Raw genomic sequence first — 21917 nt, 5'->3', positions numbered from 1 at the left:
GTGAAAGGAACCCCAAAGTGTCTTGCTGGGGAGACAAGTCATTGATGGTGGTAGCCCTGGTGTTTTGTTCAGAAAAAAATCTGGCTGACAGATAAAATTCTGACTGTTAACATTAGAAATAGAAAGGTAGCATAGGAGGTCACCTCTGAAGGTTGCCAAAGCTCAGGACAGAGGCACAGCACGTAGCCAGCAGGCACAGACACCACACCTGCTTTGCTGTTGATAATGGCTGATTCATTCAGTGGGGAGATTGCATTAGACTCTCCTAGGGTTTCAGTTTAGCAAATGGGACTTAAGTGAAATTTGCTTCAATTCCAATGGGAGCTTAGAAGCTAATCAGGAACAGTTGTTTGGCATTGAAGGGATGAGAAGGTGGGGATGGTTTCAAGTTGCCTGTTGTGGGATGTTGATGAGTTCCATAAATTAGGTTGAATTTCACACCTTCTAAAAACTAGAATTTACAATAAAAAAATAAAAATAACTGGATTAAGATTGTTGATAAACACACAAAGACAAAATAAAACAATTTCTGGCCCTCAAAGAATTTACTTTTGTTCTATTGGGGGGGATGGAGCATGTAAAAAGATAAACATATACATGATAATTTGAGAAAGGAGACAGTGCTGTAGGGAGATTAGGAAAAAGGCTTCCAGCAGGAGGTGGCAATGGAGCCTTGAAGGAAGCTAGGGATGTGAAGAGGCAGAGTTGAGGAGGGAGGGCATGCAAGGTGTGGACAATGCCTCTGTCAAGGGCACAGGGGTGGGAGAATAGCTTCCCCTAGGAAGGAGGGCAGTTTGGATGGAACACAGATTGCATGAAGGGAAGAAATGCACCATAAGCCTAGAAGGGCTGCTATAGCTGGGTCTGGGAAGACTTGAAATGCCCAGCAACGGCATTGGTATTGGAGCGATTGAGGGTTGTTCCACTAGCGTGTGATGATACATATGGTCATGCTTGTGCTTTAGACACATTATTTTGGTGTCTCTTGAAAGGTTAAAACCAGGACAGAAAGGCTGGATTCTGGGAATTGAATTAAGAGGACGTTGCAATGTCAGGCTGGATAAGGGGATGATGTCCTACACCAGGCACCCGGCCACATGAGAACAGAGAAGGAAATGATTGTGAGCTGGTTTGTGGGGGTAGAATTCACAAGACTTTGGCCACAGACTTATTGATTAATATTTTAATTAATTAATTTTAATTAATTAAAAGAGTCAAGGATGACCCAAAGGTCACACATCTAGGTGACTGGAAGACTTCAGGGCTTCTTCAATAGACAGAAGTAGAAAGTTTGGGCAAGAAGTGGTTTTGGGGAGGAAAAAGATGAATTCTGTTCTGGACCCATTGAGTGTGAGATGTCTGTGGGACAGCCAGTTGAAGATGTCTAGTTGGGGATGCATGGCTAGATCAGACTAGAGACTGGGGCTCAGATGGACATATCTAAGAGATGCCTATGTGCAAGTGATATCCAGATACAAAGCATAGTGCCTCACAAACCATGGGTGCTTAATAGATGCTCATTTCCTGTGCCCTACAAGGTGCCTTAGAGCCTGTCCACTGTAGCCTCCTATCTCTAGGACATCCCTGACTAAATTTGGGTTTATCCAAATTCTGCTTAAAAGTTTCTAGTGGTGGGAACCTCACTGCTTCACAAAGCAGCCCATTCTGAATGTTAGATAATAATTCCTTATAGTTTGTAGTGAATACGATTTCTTGTTTGAAAATTGCTATGGATGCCTTTCATCTTTATCTTGGTTTCTGAATGTATCTCCATGAGCTGTCTCTCATGACAAAGGTCACATAGCTGGTAAGTGGTAGAACTGGTACTTCCTTCCTTCCTTCCTTCCTTCCTCCCTTCCTTCCTCCTCCCTCCCTTCCTTCCTTCCTTCCTTCCTTCCTTCCTTCCTTCCTTTCTTTTCTTTATTTCTTCTCTCTCTTCTTTTTATTTTCCTGTTTCTGTCTCTTGTTTTCTTTCTATCTCTTTCTTTGCCTCTCTATATCTATCTTTCTCTCTCCCTCCTTTTCTCTTCACTGTCCATGTCTCCATCTCCTTCTCTCTGTTCTCTCTGCCTTTGTCTCTCTGTCTCTCTGCTTCCTTGCCTCCTCCCTCTCCTTGAAACTGTTGGTTTTCAGTCCTTTGAGGTTAATTTTTTTTTAAAGCAAGTTGCGTGGCTCCATCCCTGAAGTTTTCTGGGATGAGTGCAGCTGTACATATTTGACTGAACTTTTGATCCCCTTATTTATAGCTGATTTCATTTCCACCCCACAATTTGCACGTCAGGAGGCTCTCTGCGGATCATCCCCACGAAGGATGAGGAGATGGCCTGAAAGCTTCAGGGAGCTGAATGCTGTAGCCTGTGTGGAGTAAAGCATGATTGATTTTGTTAATTTTCTGGTCCCTGGTGTAGCTGCCTTATATATACCACCTATTAATTTAGGGACCTTTCAAAATGAGGCTGTTGTACTCCAGTGGGCAAGCAGAGACTCGGAGAGAAAAGGTCCCTGCTGCAGAATGCTGCCCTTGGAGGGATTGGAGCCTGCCCACCAGGGCAGCTGTGGCTCAGCTCTCTGACTGACCTTTGGGGAGGAGGGGTCACTCTTCGTTACTACAGATCCTTGAGAGCACCTGTGGGGAAAGAAGGCCAGTATAGTAGCTTCAGTGGGAGTCAGGCTACTTACCAGCTGTGTACTGTTCAGCAGCTTGCTTCCTTCTCTGAGACTCAGATTCATTTGTAAAATGACAGGATCGGACAAGATCGTTGGGTGATGGATTGAGAACGGCAAGAGGCCTGGAGGTCTTCCGCTCTGACGCCCTCATTTTACATGCAGTGAGTTGCTCTGGCCTCAATCCTCCAAAGTGAGACTGATTGTGTCTCCCCCCTGAGTTCTCAGGGCACCCGCGTGGGGGTGGAGTAGGTGGTGTAGGCTTGAACGCCCCACTCCGGTTGGTGTATCTCTCTCCACACCTCCCCCACTTCAGTTGTCAGTGACCAGCTTCCCAGATCAATTTAGGCACATCCATCACACTGCTGACTTGTGTTGAACTTACAATTCACTCATTTTAGAAAGGGATATTTAGCAAAAACAGAAGTACAAACCTTCTCCCCACCCCCAGCACCAGGGGGGCACCCTCTCCCCCGTAAAACCTCAATCTCAGGGAAGATTGGGTTCAGGCTTCATGCAGTTTCTTCCTAGCTTTGGGGTCCCACCAAGTTTCCTTGCTAATGTGGCATCAATGCTCGGTGAGTCCTTGTCTTAGCTGATGTTGGGCTGGGTCCCTTGGGCTTTCAGAGATTGGCCAACTGACTGCAAACCCCAGCAGAGATTCTACTCCCGAATCTCCTGGAGCTTACTCTCCAGATCTTCCAAAATGCACACAGCCATTGCCTCTAATCTCTTTCACCTAAAGCGAAAGAACAAAATGGTGAGGTGGCCACATATAAATGGGGCCTCATAGTGGGAGGGCCTAGGGGCCTTACGTTCACTCTCTTTTCTCATGGAAAGTCATCAGGAAAGGAGTCAAACCACAAAGAAGAAAAAGGTTTAGGCTGACTAGGGACTTCAGAAGGTACCCCCAGTTCTAACTGGATAGATTGAATCTTTCTTCTACATGACAACCTTTCAGATAGTTGAACACAGATAATGCCTTTAACACAACTTGCCTTTAACGCACCATCACATGGCCTGGCCTCAAGACCCTCGGTTTTCTGGGTCGCTCTCCTCTAGACAACATCTCAATAAAATGCAGTGCCAATAACTGAACCCATGATGCCAGATGACTTCTAATGAGAGCAGAGGAGAGTGGGACCATAAGGAAAGGACCTCTCATTGTGGAAGTTACACCTCTCTTAATGCAACCCAAGACCCCATTGGAGTCTGGTTGGCACATCCATCACACTGCTGACTTGTGTTGAATTTATAGTTCACTAAATGCCCCAGATCTTCAGACAATTCACCATCTGGCCATGCCTCCCGCATTTTGTACTCGTGTGGTTGACTTTATGAACCCAAGTGCAAGCCTTTACATTGTCCTGTTGAATTTTATCTTATTAGCTTCACCTCTAGAGGGTTAAGGCCTTTGGCAGCTTGACTCTTGCCCTCTGTGTTGGTTTTGTGGCACATGAGCATGCTAGCCCTTCCTTCATTCAAGCCCTAGTCCCAGTGTCCTGGCCCTGCCCAAGTCTTCTCACCCCCAGGTTAAGCATCCGACTAGACCATCAGATGATGAGGACTCTGTCCTTTTCCTTCTTGGGTGCTTTCCGGCTCTAGGGCTTCTCAGCATCCTTCCTAAACATGGGCCCCAGAGCTGAACCCAGAGCTCCCAGCCTGCTCAGACCAGGGCAGAATCTGAGAGGCCTGCCCTCCTTGGTTCCAGGTGCTTGCTCTCAGTACAGCTCAACTCTGGAGAGTTCCTGGCCTCAGGATCCCACTGCTGGCCCCAAATGAGCTCCCAGCCTGCTCAGCCCCCAGTACATTTTCAGAGGAGCCTTTCACTTGCTCTGTGATCCCTGCCTTGCCTCAGTTTTTCTGTGAAATAGGGGCAGCAGCCTAGCTGACCTTGAAGGGCCCTGTGGCTGGGGTCCTGCATGGCCATGCCTTCCTGGATTGAATCTGGGAGACAGCAGGCTAGTTAGAAGGCAGCAGAACTTTCTGAGTCCATGCAGGATCAGCTGCCAAATGATTTCAGAGAGGGGAAAACCCACCGAGAGCTGGGCGGCCCTTTGGGAGCAGGGAGGGTCTCATGTTCCCTTTCCCAGGGAGAGATTGTGCTTCTCTGGAGAAGGCAAGCAATTCTCTTTAGACAGAACACCCCTTTACTGGCCATCGCCCTGGGAGGGAGCAGGCCTCCTTTTAATTTTGTTGGGACCCAGAGCTGGCTCTGGTGGGGGCAGGGAGGCCCCCCCTTCCCCAAATGCCATGTTCATGAGTGCTTTACAACTTGGGAACTGTCAGGGCTTGGCTCCCTGGGCCAGAGTCTATATTTCTCTTGGCGGGGGACCAGGCTCTGCCTGGACTGAGCCAATGCTGTCCTGGTCACAAGGAGCTGATTAGGCAGAAGCCTGGGGACAGGTGTTTGGAGATGCTGAATGGACGTTATTTCCATCAGGGGTGGTCAGGGTCTCTCAAGGGAGAGCACACTCCTGGGGGTCAGGGCTCTCCGAGGGGGTGGGGTGGGATTTTTGTTTATTCACATCACCTCCCCTGGGGGGGAAGCAGAGCAAAGCCTGGTGTTACATGTACCCTGGTGGCAACTGCAGCCAGGCACAGGCTTTCCTATGGCTCAGTGAGATCAGTAGAAAAGAGGTGAACAGCCACAAACAGAATTTAACTGATGTGCTTTGGGGGTCTGCTGTGTTCAGGACGTTGACACATGCAAAGATAAGTAGGAGAGTGCCTGCTCTCAAGGAGGCTTCCAGTCCTGTAGTAGAGAGAGGACAGAGGCCTTGGAAGCAAATCTCCCCCCCCCACCCCCAGCATTTTACAGGGGAGGAGACTGAGGCCCAGGGTGGGTACAGTGACTTGTCCACAGTCCCAGAGGTAGTGAGTACCTCCATGCACTCCCCTGTTTGAAACATAAAAGGCTCGATCCAGAGCCAGAAAAGGCCAAGGGTCCTTTGGCCCAACCTCTTCACTTTGTGGGGGAGGAAACAAATCAGCCCCCCCCAGAAGCTTTCCCTGAACGTGCTCTCCTCCCACCAAGCTCCCAGTGACCTTTCCCTCCTGGATCAGGGGCCTTAGAGGCCACGGAGTCTAACTTGCTTGTTTTACAGATGAGGAGACTGAGGCAAGGTAGTTTAGTGACTTGTCCAGATGCGCAGGCAGTGAGAAAGTGACCGAGGGCCCTTCTCACTATCCTGCACTTAGCCTGGACCCCTGTCACACCTGGTGCCCTTGGCGCTCCTTGAGGGCAGGGACAGCATTGTCTTCTGTCTTTGTGTCCTCAGTATCTGCCACTGGGTGCTTCATAGGAGTTTGTTGAATGAAATTAAATTAAGATAGAATAGCCCAGGCAGTGAAGGATTAGCAGCCACCATTGTGATAGTGCTTTCAGGTATGCAAAGTCCTCTAACATTCATCGTTACCCTGGTACTGTAATTGTCCTCATTTTACAGACGTGGTGAATGGGGCAGTGACCTCCCCAGGACCACACAGCTACCAAATGTCTGAGGGGAGATGGTTTTCTAGGCTCCCAAACAGCACTCTGCACCCACTAGGCATCATGCTTAATGGAGTAATTAATCGGCATTTATTAAACACAAACTTTTTGCCAGGTGCTGGCTTTGGCAGCGAGGTGGAGCCTCAGTCTCTAGGCTGGAGTCAGGAAGACTCTCACCTTCCTGAGTCCAAATCCAGCCTCAGACACTTGCTAGCTGTGTGACCCTGGGCAAGTCACTTCACCCTGCTTACCTCAGTTTCCTCAACTTTAAATGAGCTGGAGAAGGAAATGGCCAACCCCTCCAGTGTCTCTGCCAAGAAAGCCCAACATGGGGTCATGGACAGTCAGGCACAACTGACACCCCTGAACAACAATGACAGTAAGTGCCAGGTGTTAGAGATACAAAGCTGTAAATGGAAGTTTCTGCCCTCAGTGGGCCTATATTCTGCCAGGAGAAAAAGCCCAATACACTAAATGCAAGTAATTAAGAGAGGGAGGACTGATACCACGGTGGGCTCCTGGGCAAGGTCTCATGGAGAAGGTGGCTTTTGAGCTGAGTTTTGAAGGGAGCCAGGGATTCCAACAGGGTGAGTGTCATGGGAGAGCCTGGTAGGCTACTGACATTTGTTAGGCTCCTACATGCCAAGCACTGGGCATGCCAGGAAAGGACTGAAGACCAGAGGAGCACCTGGTCTAAGGGGGAGACACCATGCAGACAATGAAGAACCATCACGGTTATCTCCAGGATAGAGGCCAGAGGCCAGGCGTTAGCATTCCGGAGGGCTAGGGCTTCAGAGGTCATCTAGTCTAACCCATACTTTTACAGATGAGGAGACTGAGGTCCAGGTAGGGAAGTGACTGAGGGAATGGAGCTGAAGACTGCTCTGATTGGAGGCTTTTGTGGCTCAGCAAAGGAAAGGAGAGAAGATTTAGTATTGAGAGACTTCCTCAGGGAAGACAGATCTAGCTAGGTATGGCGCCATGATGACAGGTCCTAGGAAGCCAGGGACAGTAGAGGAATAGACACCTGGACTTGGAGGCTGAAGGAGGATGATGAGTTGGGGTTGACAATGAGGTTAAAATGACTCTTCACCAAATCCTAATGAGGACTCTGACAAGGTCTGAGAGACCTTGGGCAAGTCTCTTAACCTGCCTTTTTTTCTTCATTTTAGAATAAGGAGGTTGGATTAGGGGACCTCAGATAGCCCTAGGCAATCTCAGTGAGCTAAGGTAGAAGGCAAACTGTGAAAAGTGTAAAGATCTGTACAAAGTATGTCAAAATTGTAAAGCAGGGGTAGGGATGAAGGGAGCTGGCAGAAAGGGGTGGCCAGAGGCTATTTTGTTCTTGGGTTGTGTCTGACTCTCCAGGGTCCCATTTGGGGTTTTCTTGGCAGAGATACTGGAGGGGTTTGCTATTTCCTCCTCTGGCCCATTTATTTCCTCCTCTGGCCCATTTTACAGATGAGGAAACTGAGGCTGGCAGAGTGAAGTGACTTGCCCAGGGTCACCCACCTAGTAAGTGTCTGAGGTCAGATTTGAACTCAGGCCATCCTGACTCCAGGATGGCACTCTGTGCACCATGGCACCTCTTAGCTTCCCCAGCTGGCTAGCTCCTATCTGGTAGTCTAGTGTCCTTTTCCCGGGTGCACATTTGGTGTTTTACCCAGGGCTGATTTGGCTCAGGACCTGGCCTCTAACAAGGGCAGACACTCTTTGTAAGACTGAGTTCAAACTGGTTTTGACTTCCCTCCGCTTCTCTCCCCAGGCTCTGACCACATCCGTGAGAAAGATGGCCTGTGGGCCGTCCTGGCTTGGCTTTCCATCATCGCCACCCGGAAGCAGAGTGTGGAGGACATCCTGAAAGATCACTGGCAGAAGTTTGGGCGGAACTTTTTTACCAGGTGAGCCCTCCCTTCGGGTGGCTCAGCACCCCCTATCTCAGCTTGGCCTCTGACAAGACCTTGAATAACCACATTTTATCTGGTTCCCACCAATTAGGAATTCCTGAGGGCCGCAGGCTGCAATGAAGTCTGCCTTTGAATTATCCACGAATGAGAGCTGAAGTCAGTCCAGCCAAACTGACATCGATTAGTTGTTTGGACTGGTTTTCTTTATCATTAGCACTGAAAAACCTCGGAAAGAGGCTAGGTGTAGGCACAGATTCCTATAAGTGAGATGCAGTGGTTATATGCACTCGCAGATTCCCTGTGGAGAGCAAAGCCAGCTCTTCTCTCTGCACCAAGTGAGGGAAATAGGAGTTAGCTGGGAAAGAGAAGACTTGGGAGTAGTGGCCTTCAAAGCCTTACACAGCTGCTCTGTGCAAGGTGGGTTGGTGGTGAAGGGCTGCTCTCGTCTGCCTGGCCCTAGAGGGCAGAACAGGATTCCACAAGCATTTATGTGCCAGGCGCTGGACCAGGTGCTGGGAGAAACGGAGACAAAACAAACAGCCCCTGCCCTCAGGGGGCTTACCATCAAACTGGAAAAGCGAACTCATGCACAGATAAATAAACTGGGAATGGGCACATACAGTGATGTCACCAGCCATGGGGGAGAGGCAGCATGGGATGTTAGAAAGATGTCACTATTACCTGTGTGACCTTTGGCAAGGCCCTTTCCCTTCTGGGCCTCAGGTTCTCTCCTCGGTCTCTGAGAATCCCCCCTAAGTCAATGATCCTTGTGCTGAGCCTTGCAGGAAGCTAAGGACTCCATGAGCAATGAAGAGGAATCCCGAATGGCGAGCCCCTCCAGCATGGGGCTGAGTAAGAGCTACCTAGCCCTTGTCGTTCAGTCATGTCTGGCTCTTCAGGACCCCATTGGGTTTTCTTGGCAGAGATACTGGAGTGGCTCACCATTTCCTTGAAGAAACTGAAGCATCAGGGTAAAGTGACTTGCCCAGGGTCACACAGCTAGTCGGTGTCTGAGGCTAGATTTGAACTCAGGAAGATGAGTCTCCCTGACTCTGGGCCCAGTGCTCTGTGCACTGTGGTGCCTCCTAACCACCAGGGCCGTTACAAAATGGCAGTGGGCTGCTTCTAGGAGTGGCGGGCTTCCTCTGGCTGGATAGGCTGGACGGCCTTCAGGTGGAGGCTGCTGACCCCTCCTGAGCACGTGGATGCTTCTGGGGAGGGGAAGCCTGATAACCTTTGCCTTCCTTTCCTGACACACAAATCTCTGGCCTGGCCTCCCTTGTTTGCCCTCTGGGTGGAATCTTGTTGGCATTATTGACTGCAGAGGCAGCTGTTTTCTTTGTAGGTAAACTTTAGCCAGGCCCTGATCACAATCCCTCTATCACACGTCTTAGAGGGCTCCAGTTACCCCAACAACACCCCCTCCTGAAAGCCCCAGAGAGGGGCGTGCATCTGAGAACAAAGACACAGGCAGAGTCCCAGGCCCCTTGGAGCTGAAGCTGGGAGGCCTGGGGAGTTGGAGATAAAGGGCATCACTTGGGCCCCAACCAGCATCCCAGCCCTGAGACGCCGGACTTTGGTTCAGGTCGCCATGTTGCCGGGACGCTCCCCATCGGCTTGACTCTTGACCCATTGGCCTTTACCACATAGTATTTAGTATGACTAAGATATCTGAGCAGATTACTTAGCAGTTTCACAGTAATAAATAACCGAGGAAAAATATCACAGCCTGGGTATTTCCAAAAGGATTTTAGGTCTAGAAGGGACCTCAGAAACCATGCAGTCAGGTCCCTGCTTCTGTGCCCAGATCATGCAGCCAGTGGGTGGGAAGTTTGGAAAGGGGCCCCATCGTACGGCTCAGCCTAAGGGTCTGTCAGCTGTCCCACAGGGACCACAGAAGCTTGGGCTCTGGGAAAACCCAAATAAATCTGCTTGGCTTTAGTGTCCTTGACCCATTTTTGCTGGCTTTGTTGGCCCCACCCAGATGAGCCCAGGACCGCTGACCCCCAAAGCTGGTCTCCAAGAAGAATCTCTCTGATCCCACCTCAGTCCTCTAGAGCGGTCCCCAGTGTCTGCTTTGGCTAAGGATTCACCCTGGCCAGTGTGTCCTTGGGTGGGAGATTGGCCCGACTATCAGACAAGAGTCCAGGGTCTGAACAGTTGTTGGCCAGTGAGCCTAAGCCTGTGCTCTTTCCTCTCTCTGTTGGGTAATTAATAATAATAATAATAAAGGAGGGACAAATGCTACAAGTCATTTCATGGGGGCAGAGCATAGAAAGGGACCTTAGAAGACACTGAGTCCCACCCCCTTGTTTTACAGAGGAAACAGTCCCAGAGAGGTAAGTGACTTGCCCAGGGTCACACAGCTAGTGAGTATCTCAGGCAGGATTTGAACTCAGGTCTTCCTGCCTCTAGGCTAAGTGCTGTGTTCATTATGTCACCTACCTGCTAACTCTGCCATTGTATTTCTTTACATTAACTTCTCTGGATGATAGCAATAAATAGACTAACACTGTAAAGTTTGCAAAATACTTTATAGTATCTGATGCTTACAACAACACTAAAACTATATTACCATAATATACTATATATATAAACTATATATAAATATATAGTGCATATATATATCATTATTATGTCTGTTTTGTAGATGAGGAAATAGAGGCTCAGAGAGGTTCTGACTTGTCCAAGGCAAACTAGGGAGCGCCATGGTGCACAGAGTGCTGGGCCTGGAGTCAGGAAGGCCTGAGTTCAAATCCGACCTCAGGCACTTGCTAGCTGTGTGACCCTGGGCAAGTCACTTAATCCTGTTTACCTCAGTTTCCTTAACTGTAAAATGGGGATGATAATAGCATTCACTTCCCAGGATTGCTCTGAAGATCAGATTTGTAAGTGCTTAGCACAATGCCTGGTCCACAGTAGACAGCTGATAAATGCTCCTGTCTTATGTACTATGACTAAGATGTTTGAGCAGATTTCTCGACTCCCCGTTGGCACTGTATTCACTCTGTGGCATCCTTCTTGGTCCGTTATTTGTAACCCCATGTGGGTAGGAGTTTGTGCTTTTGCAGAATCTCTCTGCCTCCAGCCAGGCCTGCTGTTCCAGTGATTCAGTGCAGTCAGCTGAACGGGCCTTCGTTAAGGGCCTACTGTGTGCCAGGGGCGAGGATAGGGAGGGGAAGGACAGGCAGGAGCCACTCTGCTCTGCATGACTCGGCTGCCCCACTAACAGATTTCTTCTGCAGGAGTTCAGTGCTCCCGAATGATGAAGATGGCAGGTGCTGATAAACTTATGATTCTCTTGCTATCAGGACCTCCCCAGTGAGGGCGCTCCCTCCACCTATGCAGGCATACACCTTCTGTGCAGCACAGAGTGTTAGTGGTGACCTCAGTCTTAGGTGATGGTTTGTTTTTTTTTTTAAGCAATTGGGATTAAGTAACTTGCTCAAGGTTACACGGCCAGGTGTTTCTGGGTGTGGTGCTGAGTGTCTGAGCCCGGGATTCGATCTCCAGGTCTTTTCAACACTGGAGCCAGTGCTCTTACTCTCTGTGCTACCTGGCCGCCCCTTTTGGGTGATGTTTTAAAGTGAATTCACACATTTTGCTTTGATAGGATAGTCATCTATCAACAAATGCCCTAAACAAACCCCCTTACAAAGTCTATCCCTAAAGGAAACAGCCCATATATTTTGTTTATTGGTTCACAGGAAGGAAGGAAGGAAGGAAGGAAGGAAGGAAGGAAGGAAGGAAGGAAGGAAGGAAGGAAGGAAGGAAGGAAAGAAGGAAGGGAGGGAGGGAGGGAGGGAGGGAGGGTGTGCTCTGTGCTGGGCCCAGTGAGAGGCTGGCATTGACCCTTTAGTTGACCTGAGTCCTGCTGACTTTATCTCCATTGCTGACCTCTTATACACGTGGGTTTGGGGCAGAGCTGTCTTCGCTCAGTATTTACGGGTCTCCCCACCTGCCAAAAGACAGGTTGAAATTGCTGGCCCCTAAGGCCCTGAGTCTAGTTCTCAGAGAGATTTGGGGCTCACTGAGCACCTTCGGGAAGCTCCCGGTGCAGCTGGGATGATGGGCATTTCTTCTACTTGGTCTCTGTACATTAAGAGCTTCTCATTCAGCCAGCTCAGAGGGGGGTTTGCTGCGGCAGCAGCAACTCTAAATGTTTGTGTTTGCGATTCCTTCCAGGTACGATTATGAAGAGGTAGACTCGGAGGGTGCCAGCAAGATGATGAAGGACCTGGAGACCCTCATGTTTGATCGCTCCTTTGTGGGCCGGAAGTTTACTGAGGGGGACAAGGTTTACACCGTGGAGAAAGCCGACAACTTTGAGTACAGTGACCCAGTGGATGGAAGCATTTCAAGGAACCAGGTGGGAACAAGGCGTGTGTGTGTGTGTGTGTGTGTGTGTGTGTGTGTGTGTGTGTGTGAATGAGAGAGAGTGAGAGAGAAAGACACACACACATACACATACAGATGGAGCTAGACATGGGGGTAAAATTCCTTCCATTGTTAGGGGGTGAGATGTGAAGGCGCTGACTTTTTCTTCCTGTTATTTCACTGAAGGGAGATCCTGGTGAACACTTCTTTGCTAGTGAAGATTGGCCCCTATTCAAATGCCTTGTCCAGGAGTCACAGAGCCAGAACATGCAGAGGAGAGACTTGAACTCAGGTCTTCCTGGCTCTGAAGCCAACTTTCTAGCAGCTCTACATACCACCCATCGCCAGGGTCTCCCAGGTAGTCAGCAGAAGAGTCAGGATTTTAACTCAGATCCTATGTACATTACACCATACCACAAGCTAGAAAGGCTTCAAATCCAGCCTCGGGGATGACGTTTGCATCTGTTATCCGAGGACCACCCTTGGGAAACCCATCACTGAGCTGACCATGAGGGGATGGATCTTTTGGCTTCAGGATGTCCTGAAGGCCATTTACTGAGTCATAGAGAAGGGTAAAGCCTGAAAAGGCAAGATAGATGCTTCACTGCCCTAAAATAAGATTTCTGGGTACAAAGGACGGTGCAGAAAGAGTGGGGAAGGAGATCCAGATCCCAATGGCTCAACACATGGGTCTTTTCTCTTCAAGGACCCTTAAGGGGAGAGGTTGTCATCTCTCCTCCCACAGGTCACACCAAAACCTTCCCCTTCTTTCATCGAAGCCCATTTGGTCCCTGTGCCCATTGAAAGGAAGAACCAAGCATCATCCCATCTTGGTGTGCTCACCCATCAAAGAATCTGGTGTCCGATTGGGGGAGGGAGCCAGTACCTCAGGAGGCAGGTGTAGGGCTCATGCAAGGTCCTTTCCCTCATCAGGGGCCCACGTGATCTTCATTTTAGATTGGTGATTGTGACTGGCTGGGGCTTTTGCCTCTGCGATTCTAACACCTGTAGGCCTTTGAAGGAGGACTGATTGATTATACATAAATCACGGCATTCCCTGGCCCCTCTTTGGATGTGGCTAGAGATTCACAGAGGAGAGGACACAGATCTAGGAGGCTCAGGGGCCACCATCTATCGAGGAAATCATCCTTCTCCTGCCCAAGACTCTGCTGAGTCCCCTGCCCTGCTTCCAAGCTTCCTTTTCCTTCCCAGCACATGGGGAATCATGGCATTCTTGTGTGTTCCAGGGCTTACGGATCATTTTTGCTGATGGTTCTCGAATCATTTTCCGATTAAGTGGGACAGGCAGTGCCGGGGCCACAATCCGACTGTACATCGACAGCTATGAGAAGGATGCATCCAAGATCTACCAGGACCCCCAGGTAAATTTCCAGTCATTTTGGGTGAGTCCATTCAGTTCATCAACAAGCCTTTATGAAATACTTACTGAGTGTAACAAGCATTTCTTAAACACTTGTTGTGTGTAACAAGCATTTATTAAACACTTACTGTGTGTTAAGGACTGGGGATACAAAGAAAGATGAAAATACTATCCCTACTCTCAAGGGGCCTGCGTTCTAATGGGGACACAGCATGTAAATAAGGACGACCATACAAGATATGGAAGGTAATCTCAGAGGGGAGGCTCCAGCATTAGGGGAGGCTTGGGGCCACCAGGACAAGGCTCCTGTATTCTAAAGGAGATACCATATAGTGGTCCAGGCAGCCGGGGATGCTGTCCCAGAACCTCAGTCGTTCATTCAGACATTCAATAAGTATTTTACTGTACTAGGGATTCAAAGACAAAACATGAGGCCACCCCTGCCCTCATGGAGTTTACATTCTCTTGAAGGCAAACAGGTGTGCCTCAACAATCAAATACCACATAGATAGAAAGTAACTTGTAGGGGAAGGGGGGTGAGGTGAAGTGAGACGAAGGCTTCCTGTAAGAGGTGGCACATTAGAGAGAGGGGAGGCAGGAGGACATTCCAGGCATGGCACACAGCTTGTGCAGAGACAGTCAGGAGATGGAATAGAGTCAGCAGGCACCAGCCCCCAGGAGCATGTGGACCGTGCATGGAGGAGGGTAACATGCCATCACCTGGAAAGATGGTCTGGGACCAGGTCTTCTAGATAGTGGAGTTTTCAAACCTTCCGTGCTTTTGGAAACAGAATCCTTAACCAGGGTCCTCACCTGCCTGGGACACATAGCCTATTAATGTGGATTTAGGATGAGTTCGGAGCGGGGCTGGGGGCCCTTAACAAAACCAAAAAGCCTCCTTCTTGGGACTGGCCAGCCTTGTAAATGCTGTTGACTCTCTTAGAATCTAGGGATCTTGGCTATCACTTATTTCAGACCTAAGCTGAAGCCTCCATCCCTCATCCTGTCTCTGAGAGTGTCCAGAGACAGAGAACCCACTCTCTCCATTATCTGTCAGCATTTACGAAGCACCTACTATGTGCCAAGCACTGGGGATAGATACAAATAAGGGCAGAAGACAGTCCCTGGTTTCAAGGAGCTCCCAGTCTAATGGAGAGCTGTTGGACAGCTCCTCCTCGTGTCAGACTGAAATGTGCCTCTGGTTGGCTTCCTCCATTGGTCCTAGTTCCATCTCCCCTCAGGCAAAACTGACTGATCAGTCTTCTGTGCATCAGCCTGTCCAATCTCTCCTACAGGTTCAATGAGCTTTGCTCACCAGAGGACTCACTTTTATATCACCAGGGACTGGAACATAATAGGCACTTAAAGAATACTTGCTGATGGATTGTTTGATATTCAGTAGAAAATGCATGGATCCTGGAGTCAGGAAGACTGGGGTTCAAATCTGACTTAAGATACTCACTAGCTATGTGACCCTGGGCAAGTCACTTAACGCTATTTACCTCAACTGTAAAATGGGCATAGTAATAGCAACCACCTATGTCATGAGGATAAAATGAGATGATAATTGTAAAGTGTCTGGTACATACTAGGTGCTATATAAAAATGATAACTATTAGCTAATATTATTATTATACTTTCCTTCCCTCAATAGAATGTAAGCTTCTCGAAGGCAGGAATTGTTTTCTTTGGTCTTTGAATCCCTAGAGCTTAATACAGAGCCTGGCACATAGTAGGGGCTTAATAGATGCCTGTTGCTTCATTGATTGATCCCATTGGCTCCAGTCTTCTGCAGAAGTTTGCCTCCTTAGTCTTCTCCCCTTCCATCTAATCTTTAGTCTCTCCCTATCCACTAGTTCTTTGCCTGATGCCTACAAAAGCATCCAAGTCTACCCCACCTTAAAAAATTTATTTATACCCTACTGTCTCCTCAATATATTGTTCTATGTCTTTCTTTCCTTTCTCAGAGAAACTCCTTGAAAAAACTGTCTGTCCTGCTCTCTTGTCTCTCTCCTATCTGGTCTCTTCCCTTAGTAGGCAGTGGTCTCCTAATTTGCCAAATTCAGTGGCTTTTCCTCAGTCCTCATTCTTCTTCTTTTTTTAAATAGTATTTATTTTTTCCCCAGTTGCATACCAAGTAAAATTTTAGCATTCATTTTTAAAGATTTTGAGTTCCAATATTTTCTCCTTCCCCTTCCCTCTTCTGAAAATGGCAGGCAGTTTGATACAGTTCATAAGTGTGTTATCATGTAAAATATTCCCATGTTAGTCATAGTTGTGAAAAAAGAAATTGATTAAAAGGAAAAAACACAAGAAAGAATAAAGTGAAAAAATATGCTTTAATCTGCATTCAGAGTTATTAGTTCTTTATCTGCATGTGGATGGCATTTTCCTTTGTGGGTCCTTTGGACTTGCCTTGGATCACTCGTTGCTGAGATCTTGCTCCTCACTCTGCTTGACCCCTCTGTCAGCTTTGACCCTGGCTCACCATCTCCTCTTTGCTTTTCCATGGCCATAACACCTCCTGACTTTTCTGCTACCCAGACAACGCCTCCTCTTCCTCCATCTCTTTTGCTCAGTCATTATCCACTGTCATGAATAGTAACTCTGCTTGTCTCCCAAAGCTCTGTCCTGGCCCCTCTCCTTTTTCACTCTACATGCTCTCTCTCTTTCTCATGGACTCCTCTCCCTCCCATGGATCTCTCCCCAGATCCATATAGCCATCCCTGGTTTCTTTTCTGTTTTTCAGTCCTGCATCCCAACTGAAAGTCCCCAAGACATCTCAACCTCAACACACCCCAAGTAGAACTCCTTGTTTTTCTGCCAAGGTCTCTCCCTTGTCTGAGCTTCCCTTTCTTTGTTGAGGGCATCACTGTCCTTCCTGTCTTCCAGGTTCGAAGCCTTGGCATTATCCTCCACCTTTCACTCCTTATCACCCAGTGATCAAATTGACCGCATCTTTTCCCACAACATCTCTAGCTTCTGTCCCCTTCTTCTTCATGGAGTCACTACCCCAGTTCAAGTCATTGCCAGCTGGACCAGTCATTGCCACGGCCTCCTTGTTGGTCTCTCCCTGTCCAGTCCAGCTCCCACGTAGCTGCCCAAGTGATCTTCCTTAAGCACAAGAACATAAACTGTATATTTCATAACTAAATATCTCTCCTTAGTCAGCAAGCTCCAGGGGCTCCCTGTTACCAATGGGGCAAAACATAAACCAGCATTGAGCTTTTATGGCCCTTCCCAGCTTCTCAGCCCCGTGGAACACTCTTCCCCCAACCTCCCCCAAATGGCTTTCTTGCTGCTCTCAGACATGACATATGTCCCCTCCCTGTTCCCTTTGTCCAAGTTGCCCCTGCTGTACTTTTTTCCTTTTCTGTCCAGTAAAATGTAAGGACCCTGCTAGGTGGCGCAGTGAATAGAGCACTGGCCCTAGAGTCAGGAGGGCCTGAGTTCAAATCTGACCTCAGACACATAACACTTACTAGCCTTGTATCCTTGGGCAAGTCACTTAACCCTCCCCCCTTCAAAAAAGCAAAAAAACCAAAAAGAAATGTAAGGACCCTGGAGGCAGGGACTACTTCAGGTTTGCCTTATATGCTCAGTGCACATGGCACATGGAGAGTAATTAATATATACTTTCTAATTGACTAATTGATTGGTTGTACCAGCAACCTTCATACCTGGATTGTACTCCCTCCTTCCCATCTTCTCTTGTAAGCCCTAGCTCCCTTCAGAGGTCTCCTACATGAAGCCTTTCTGGATTTCCCCAGCACAGTGCTGCCCCCCTCTGAAATGCAGCGCGCTCGCGCGCACACACACACACACGAATGTAAACTCCTTGAGGGCAGGGATTCCTTTATTTTTCTTTGTATCTTCACCTAATAAAAAGGCACTTAAATGCTTATTGAATTGAATTTATCAACAGGCACTTATTAAGTACCTGCTGAGTGTGATGGGGAAGGAAATAAAAATATGAAGAGATAAAGTCCCTGCTCAGCCTGGTGGATGGCGAGCAGCCCAGCCCCAAGTGGAATGTCAGTGCCAGGGCAGCTGAGACTGGGGGGAGGGGCGGGGCGGTCCTTGGACTGACACCCATCCTGCACACAGGTAGAGCTGGCTGGCACACACTGAGATGTGATGCTCACAATTTCTCTTGCTTGTGTTTCCATCTCTCCCTCCCCCAGGTTATGTTGGCCCCCCTCATTTCCATCGCCCTGAAGGTCTCCCAGCTCCAGGAAAGAACCGGCCGCTCTGCACCCACTGTCATCACATAAGTTCCTGTCTCAGGACCGCCACACCAAGGCCTGCTTGCCACATGGTTTTAAGAACAAGAAAAAATTATGTTTTTATTCAGGCTTTTTCTTATCGATGTTTCCTCCCAACATGTTCATGTATGTTGACAAGGTACTAGAAACAGAGAAGAATGGAAGCCGTGTTGCTGTGGGAGTGAGCCCTTTCATTGTCCCATCCTTTTTTATGTCCTGCAAGTGAAGCAGGAGGGTACATTAGTTAGAGCTCTGAGTGTGAATCCTGCCTCTGCTATTTACTAGCTATGTGACTCTGGACAAGTCCTTTCCTCTCTCAGAGCCTCAAGTACCTCCCTGGTCTTGATTTGCAAAATTGTAGGGTTGTGATTTCCCTTGGTGAAGGGACTTTGCACACCAGAGAGGTCCTGCATGAGGAAACTGAGGTGAGGGAGAGCAGGCCACCTGCCTCTTACACAGGGCTGAGCCTCAGAGGCGGCATCTCACTCCCGCCTGACCGATGCTCACCTGCCCTTTGCCATAGGACAAGACTGGGCTGAATTCTCCATCCCACATGGTGTTCCTTTCACTGTCAGAACTCCCAACGTGGCAATCATGTGGCCATTGGTGTTTGTTCCCAAATATGGAGAAAATCACTTTGCTTTTTGTTTCTGGTTTTTGTCTGGAATGTGTCACGTGGACACCATCATTTCAGGTGCCTTCTCTTCCATCAGTGTCAATTGATTTCCGCCGTGTTTCCCATCATTTGCTCACACAAGTATGGCCATATATTAAAGAGAATTGGGTCACATTGCCTAATGTGCTGTCTTTGTCTTTCCTCCACCTTCCCTTTCATTCTGGGATACTCTTTCTCCCTTGGTGGGGGGGAGGGGGAGTGGAACTCCAGAAAATAAAAAGCTTTGGGGAGTTAGGTTTCATTTTGATCTCCTAGCCAGAGGGAGAGATGGATTCCACCCCACCTTCAAAGACTTGGACTCTTTGGAACCAAAGTTTCAAATCCTAGTGGGCTAAGTGAGCCTTTTAGGCTTCCAGTGTAGACCAACTAAGCTTGAATGACTTTACTAGGAGGCAGGGGAAGGGCAGAAACTTTCCAGATAAGATCTGAAATTGCAGGGCCCTGATGCCAAGGTCCTGGGCACCATTGGGGTGGAGAGGGATGGAAGCTCAGGGTTCTTGGCCAAATTTATTGGTATTTGGCTGAAAGCCCTGGAGTGAGAGCAGGATTTGGGGCAGATAAGGCTTTATTCATCCTGGAAAAGGTGGAGACAGAGAGACAGAGACACAGAGAGACAGAGACACACAGAGAGAGAGAGAGAGAGAGAGAGAGAGAGAGAGATTCATTGAGATAATGCTAAAAATATGGCCCTTCTTCCTGAAACCACTGTGAACCAGCCTGGGTACAAGGGGCACTGGGACGCTTGGCTAGTTGGAAGGAAGGCAGTCAGCACTTTTAGAAGCGTCTCCTGTGACAGACCCTTTGGAAACACTTTACAAACATCTCATTTGATCTTCACAGCTCTGTGAGGTAAGTGCTGTTATCTCTATTTTTACAGTTGAAGAAAATGAGGCAAATGGAGGTTCTATGATTTGGTAGTAAGTGTCTGAGGCTGGATTTGAACTTGGGTCTTGTTGATTCCGGGCTCAGCCCTCTGCCCACTCCACCACTGGCTGCCTCGTGTTGGAGGGTCTTCCAAGCAGAGACTCCCATCATAAGGGAACAGAGTTGGTGGCCAAATCTTGTTGGTTCTACCTCCATGTCATCTCTCAACTTGGTTGATTCAATCAGCAAGCATTTATTATTCATCTCATTCTATGCACTCTGATTCAGACCCTTGTCCCCTCTCCCTGGACTTCTTGAGCCTCCTCCCAAGTAGTGAGAGAAACTGGTGGAAAGTATGACCCCAGCATCCAAGATGAGGCCCAGTGTTTGATTCAATGGGCTTTGCTTACACTTCTTTGATGGGCCAGGCATAGTCCTAGGTGGTGGGGGTCTGAAGATGAAAATACTTATTTACATCCCCTTTTAAAATTTCTTCTGCTCCGCTTCTGTGCATTGTTTTAATATATCTTGACATTTTTTCCTTTTTCCCCCTTTTTGGGCATTTTGTTGGTGTTTTCTTTGGTAGAGCAATGTCTTCAGCTCTGTCTCCTGCACTAACCCGCCAGAGTTGTTGGGTACCTACTATGTGCTGGGTGCTGTAAAGGGGCAGAGAATGTCGCCTGGAACTGGCCATCTGGTGTGGGAGATAAAAACAAGTACATCATTCATGAGAAAACAAGTGACGACATATGGCTAGTGCCATAAGTGAGGCAGACTCAGTGTTTCAGACCCAGAAGGAGCCCTAGCTGGGTGACCCAGTGGATGGAGCCCTGGACCTGGAGTCCCGAAGATCTGTGTTCAGATAGGACGGCCACTTAATAGCTGGGTGACTTCTCAGCCTCATTGTCCTAATTCGTAAAATAGGGACAATACAAGTACCCACCCCTGGGTGGTTGTGGGATAAAATGAGATAATATTTATAAAGGGTTTTGCAAACCTTAAAATATTATAAAAATGTTAGTTATTATCGAGTCTCAACTACTCATTTTACACTCCAGAGTATGTGTGGAATTCAAGAGGTTCTTTTAAAATATGTATGTGTGTATCTGTATAATATGACATATATACACAAATATGTACATGTGCATGTAATATATAACTATGTGCATATACATGTATGTATGCATGTATATGCTAGATGGCCCCCAAGGCCCTTGCTGGCTCTAGATGCCTGAGCCTAGGGCTGTTAAGTTATTGGGTCCATGGGGGATGGGTCCATCCATGTACACTTTTACATCCCTAATGCATACTAGGCTCTCAAGAAATTTCTGGTGAATTGAAATGATTTGAATTGGGGAGGGCAAGGAAACATGGAGTTATAGAGAAGAAGCCATTTTCTGGAACTCTTTTAAACCCTTTGAACCTGAAGGGAATGCAGAACCATCATATCCCATGTTGCCTCATCTCCCAATTTGATTCATTTCAGTTCACTAGGTATTTCTCGAACGCCTATTTTTGTGTTAGAGATGCAAAGAGGTGCTTGTCCAGCCCCATCCCCTACCAGTCCTAGTCTCAGGCATCTAGAGCCAGCAGGGGTCTTGGGGCCATCTGCTCCAACCCCCTTATTTTTCAGATGAGTTTACTGAGGCTGGAAATAACTTATCCACCATCTCACAAATGGTGAGCAGAGCAGAAATTCAAACCCAACTCTTCTTATTCCTACTCTAAAATATATTCCAGTGGGCCACCCTGCCTCTTGTAGGGAGATGAGATCAGCACAGAGGAGGGGTGACCGTCAGGACAGCTAACATTTCTAGAAGGTTTGCCAAGTGCATTTTTATCTTATTTCATTTGGTCCTCACAATAGGCTCTGGGAGGTGGGTGCTGTTATGATGTCCATTTTACAGATGAAGAAACTGAGGCAGAATGAGGCTATTCAACTGGCCCAGCCAGTGAGTGACTGAGGTAGGACTCTTGATTCTGAGTCAGTACTTTATTTATTGTGCTGCCTAGTTGCCTTGAACAGAAATGGGGTGTGGGAGAGAGAAGAGAAAGGAGGAAAGAAAGAGAAGAGAAGGGAAAGAGAAAGAGAAAGAAAAGAAAAGGAAAAGAAGAAGAGGAAAAAGGAGGAGGAGGAGGAGGAGGAGGAGGGAGAGGAGAAAGAAGAAATAATTTACTTCTGGCTTCTTGGTTAGGGAATGAAGAAATATTTTATACCTTTAGCTTCAGGAACTGCAAGAAGGTAGAAGGACCAAGCAAAGGGTATGTGTGAGTGTGTGTGTGTGAGTGT

At 48.0% G+C, this 21917-nt stretch overlaps 1 protein-coding gene across 1 annotated transcript in view; it reads left to right on the top strand.

Moving 5' to 3' along the window:
* LOC138165271 (phosphoglucomutase-1) overlaps positions 1 to 18885 on the top strand; it is an 82248-nt gene extending 63363 nt beyond the window's left edge. Inside the window, exons 8-11 of the mRNA XM_069093416.1 lie at positions 7923 to 8058; positions 12250 to 12433; positions 13689 to 13823; positions 18007 to 18885. Of these exons, the coding sequence (XP_068949517.1) occupies positions 7923 to 8058; positions 12250 to 12433; positions 13689 to 13823; positions 18007 to 18096 (545 nt within the window). The 3' untranslated portion in view covers positions 18097 to 18885. The remainder of the gene's footprint in view (positions 1 to 7922; positions 8059 to 12249; positions 12434 to 13688; positions 13824 to 18006) is intronic.
* The last annotated feature ends 3032 nt before the right edge of the window (positions 18886 to 21917 follow it).

This window comes from Petaurus breviceps, unplaced genomic scaffold, assembly GCF_028583685.1.
Source record: "Petaurus breviceps papuanus isolate PSGF00001 unplaced genomic scaffold, PetGlider_PUasm1.0 208, whole genome shotgun sequence".
Lineage (NCBI taxonomy): Eukaryota > Metazoa > Chordata > Mammalia > Diprotodontia > Petauridae > Petaurus > Petaurus breviceps.
The sequence above is the reverse complement of the archived record's forward strand: the minus strand, read 5'-3'. Positions and strand labels throughout refer to the sequence as shown.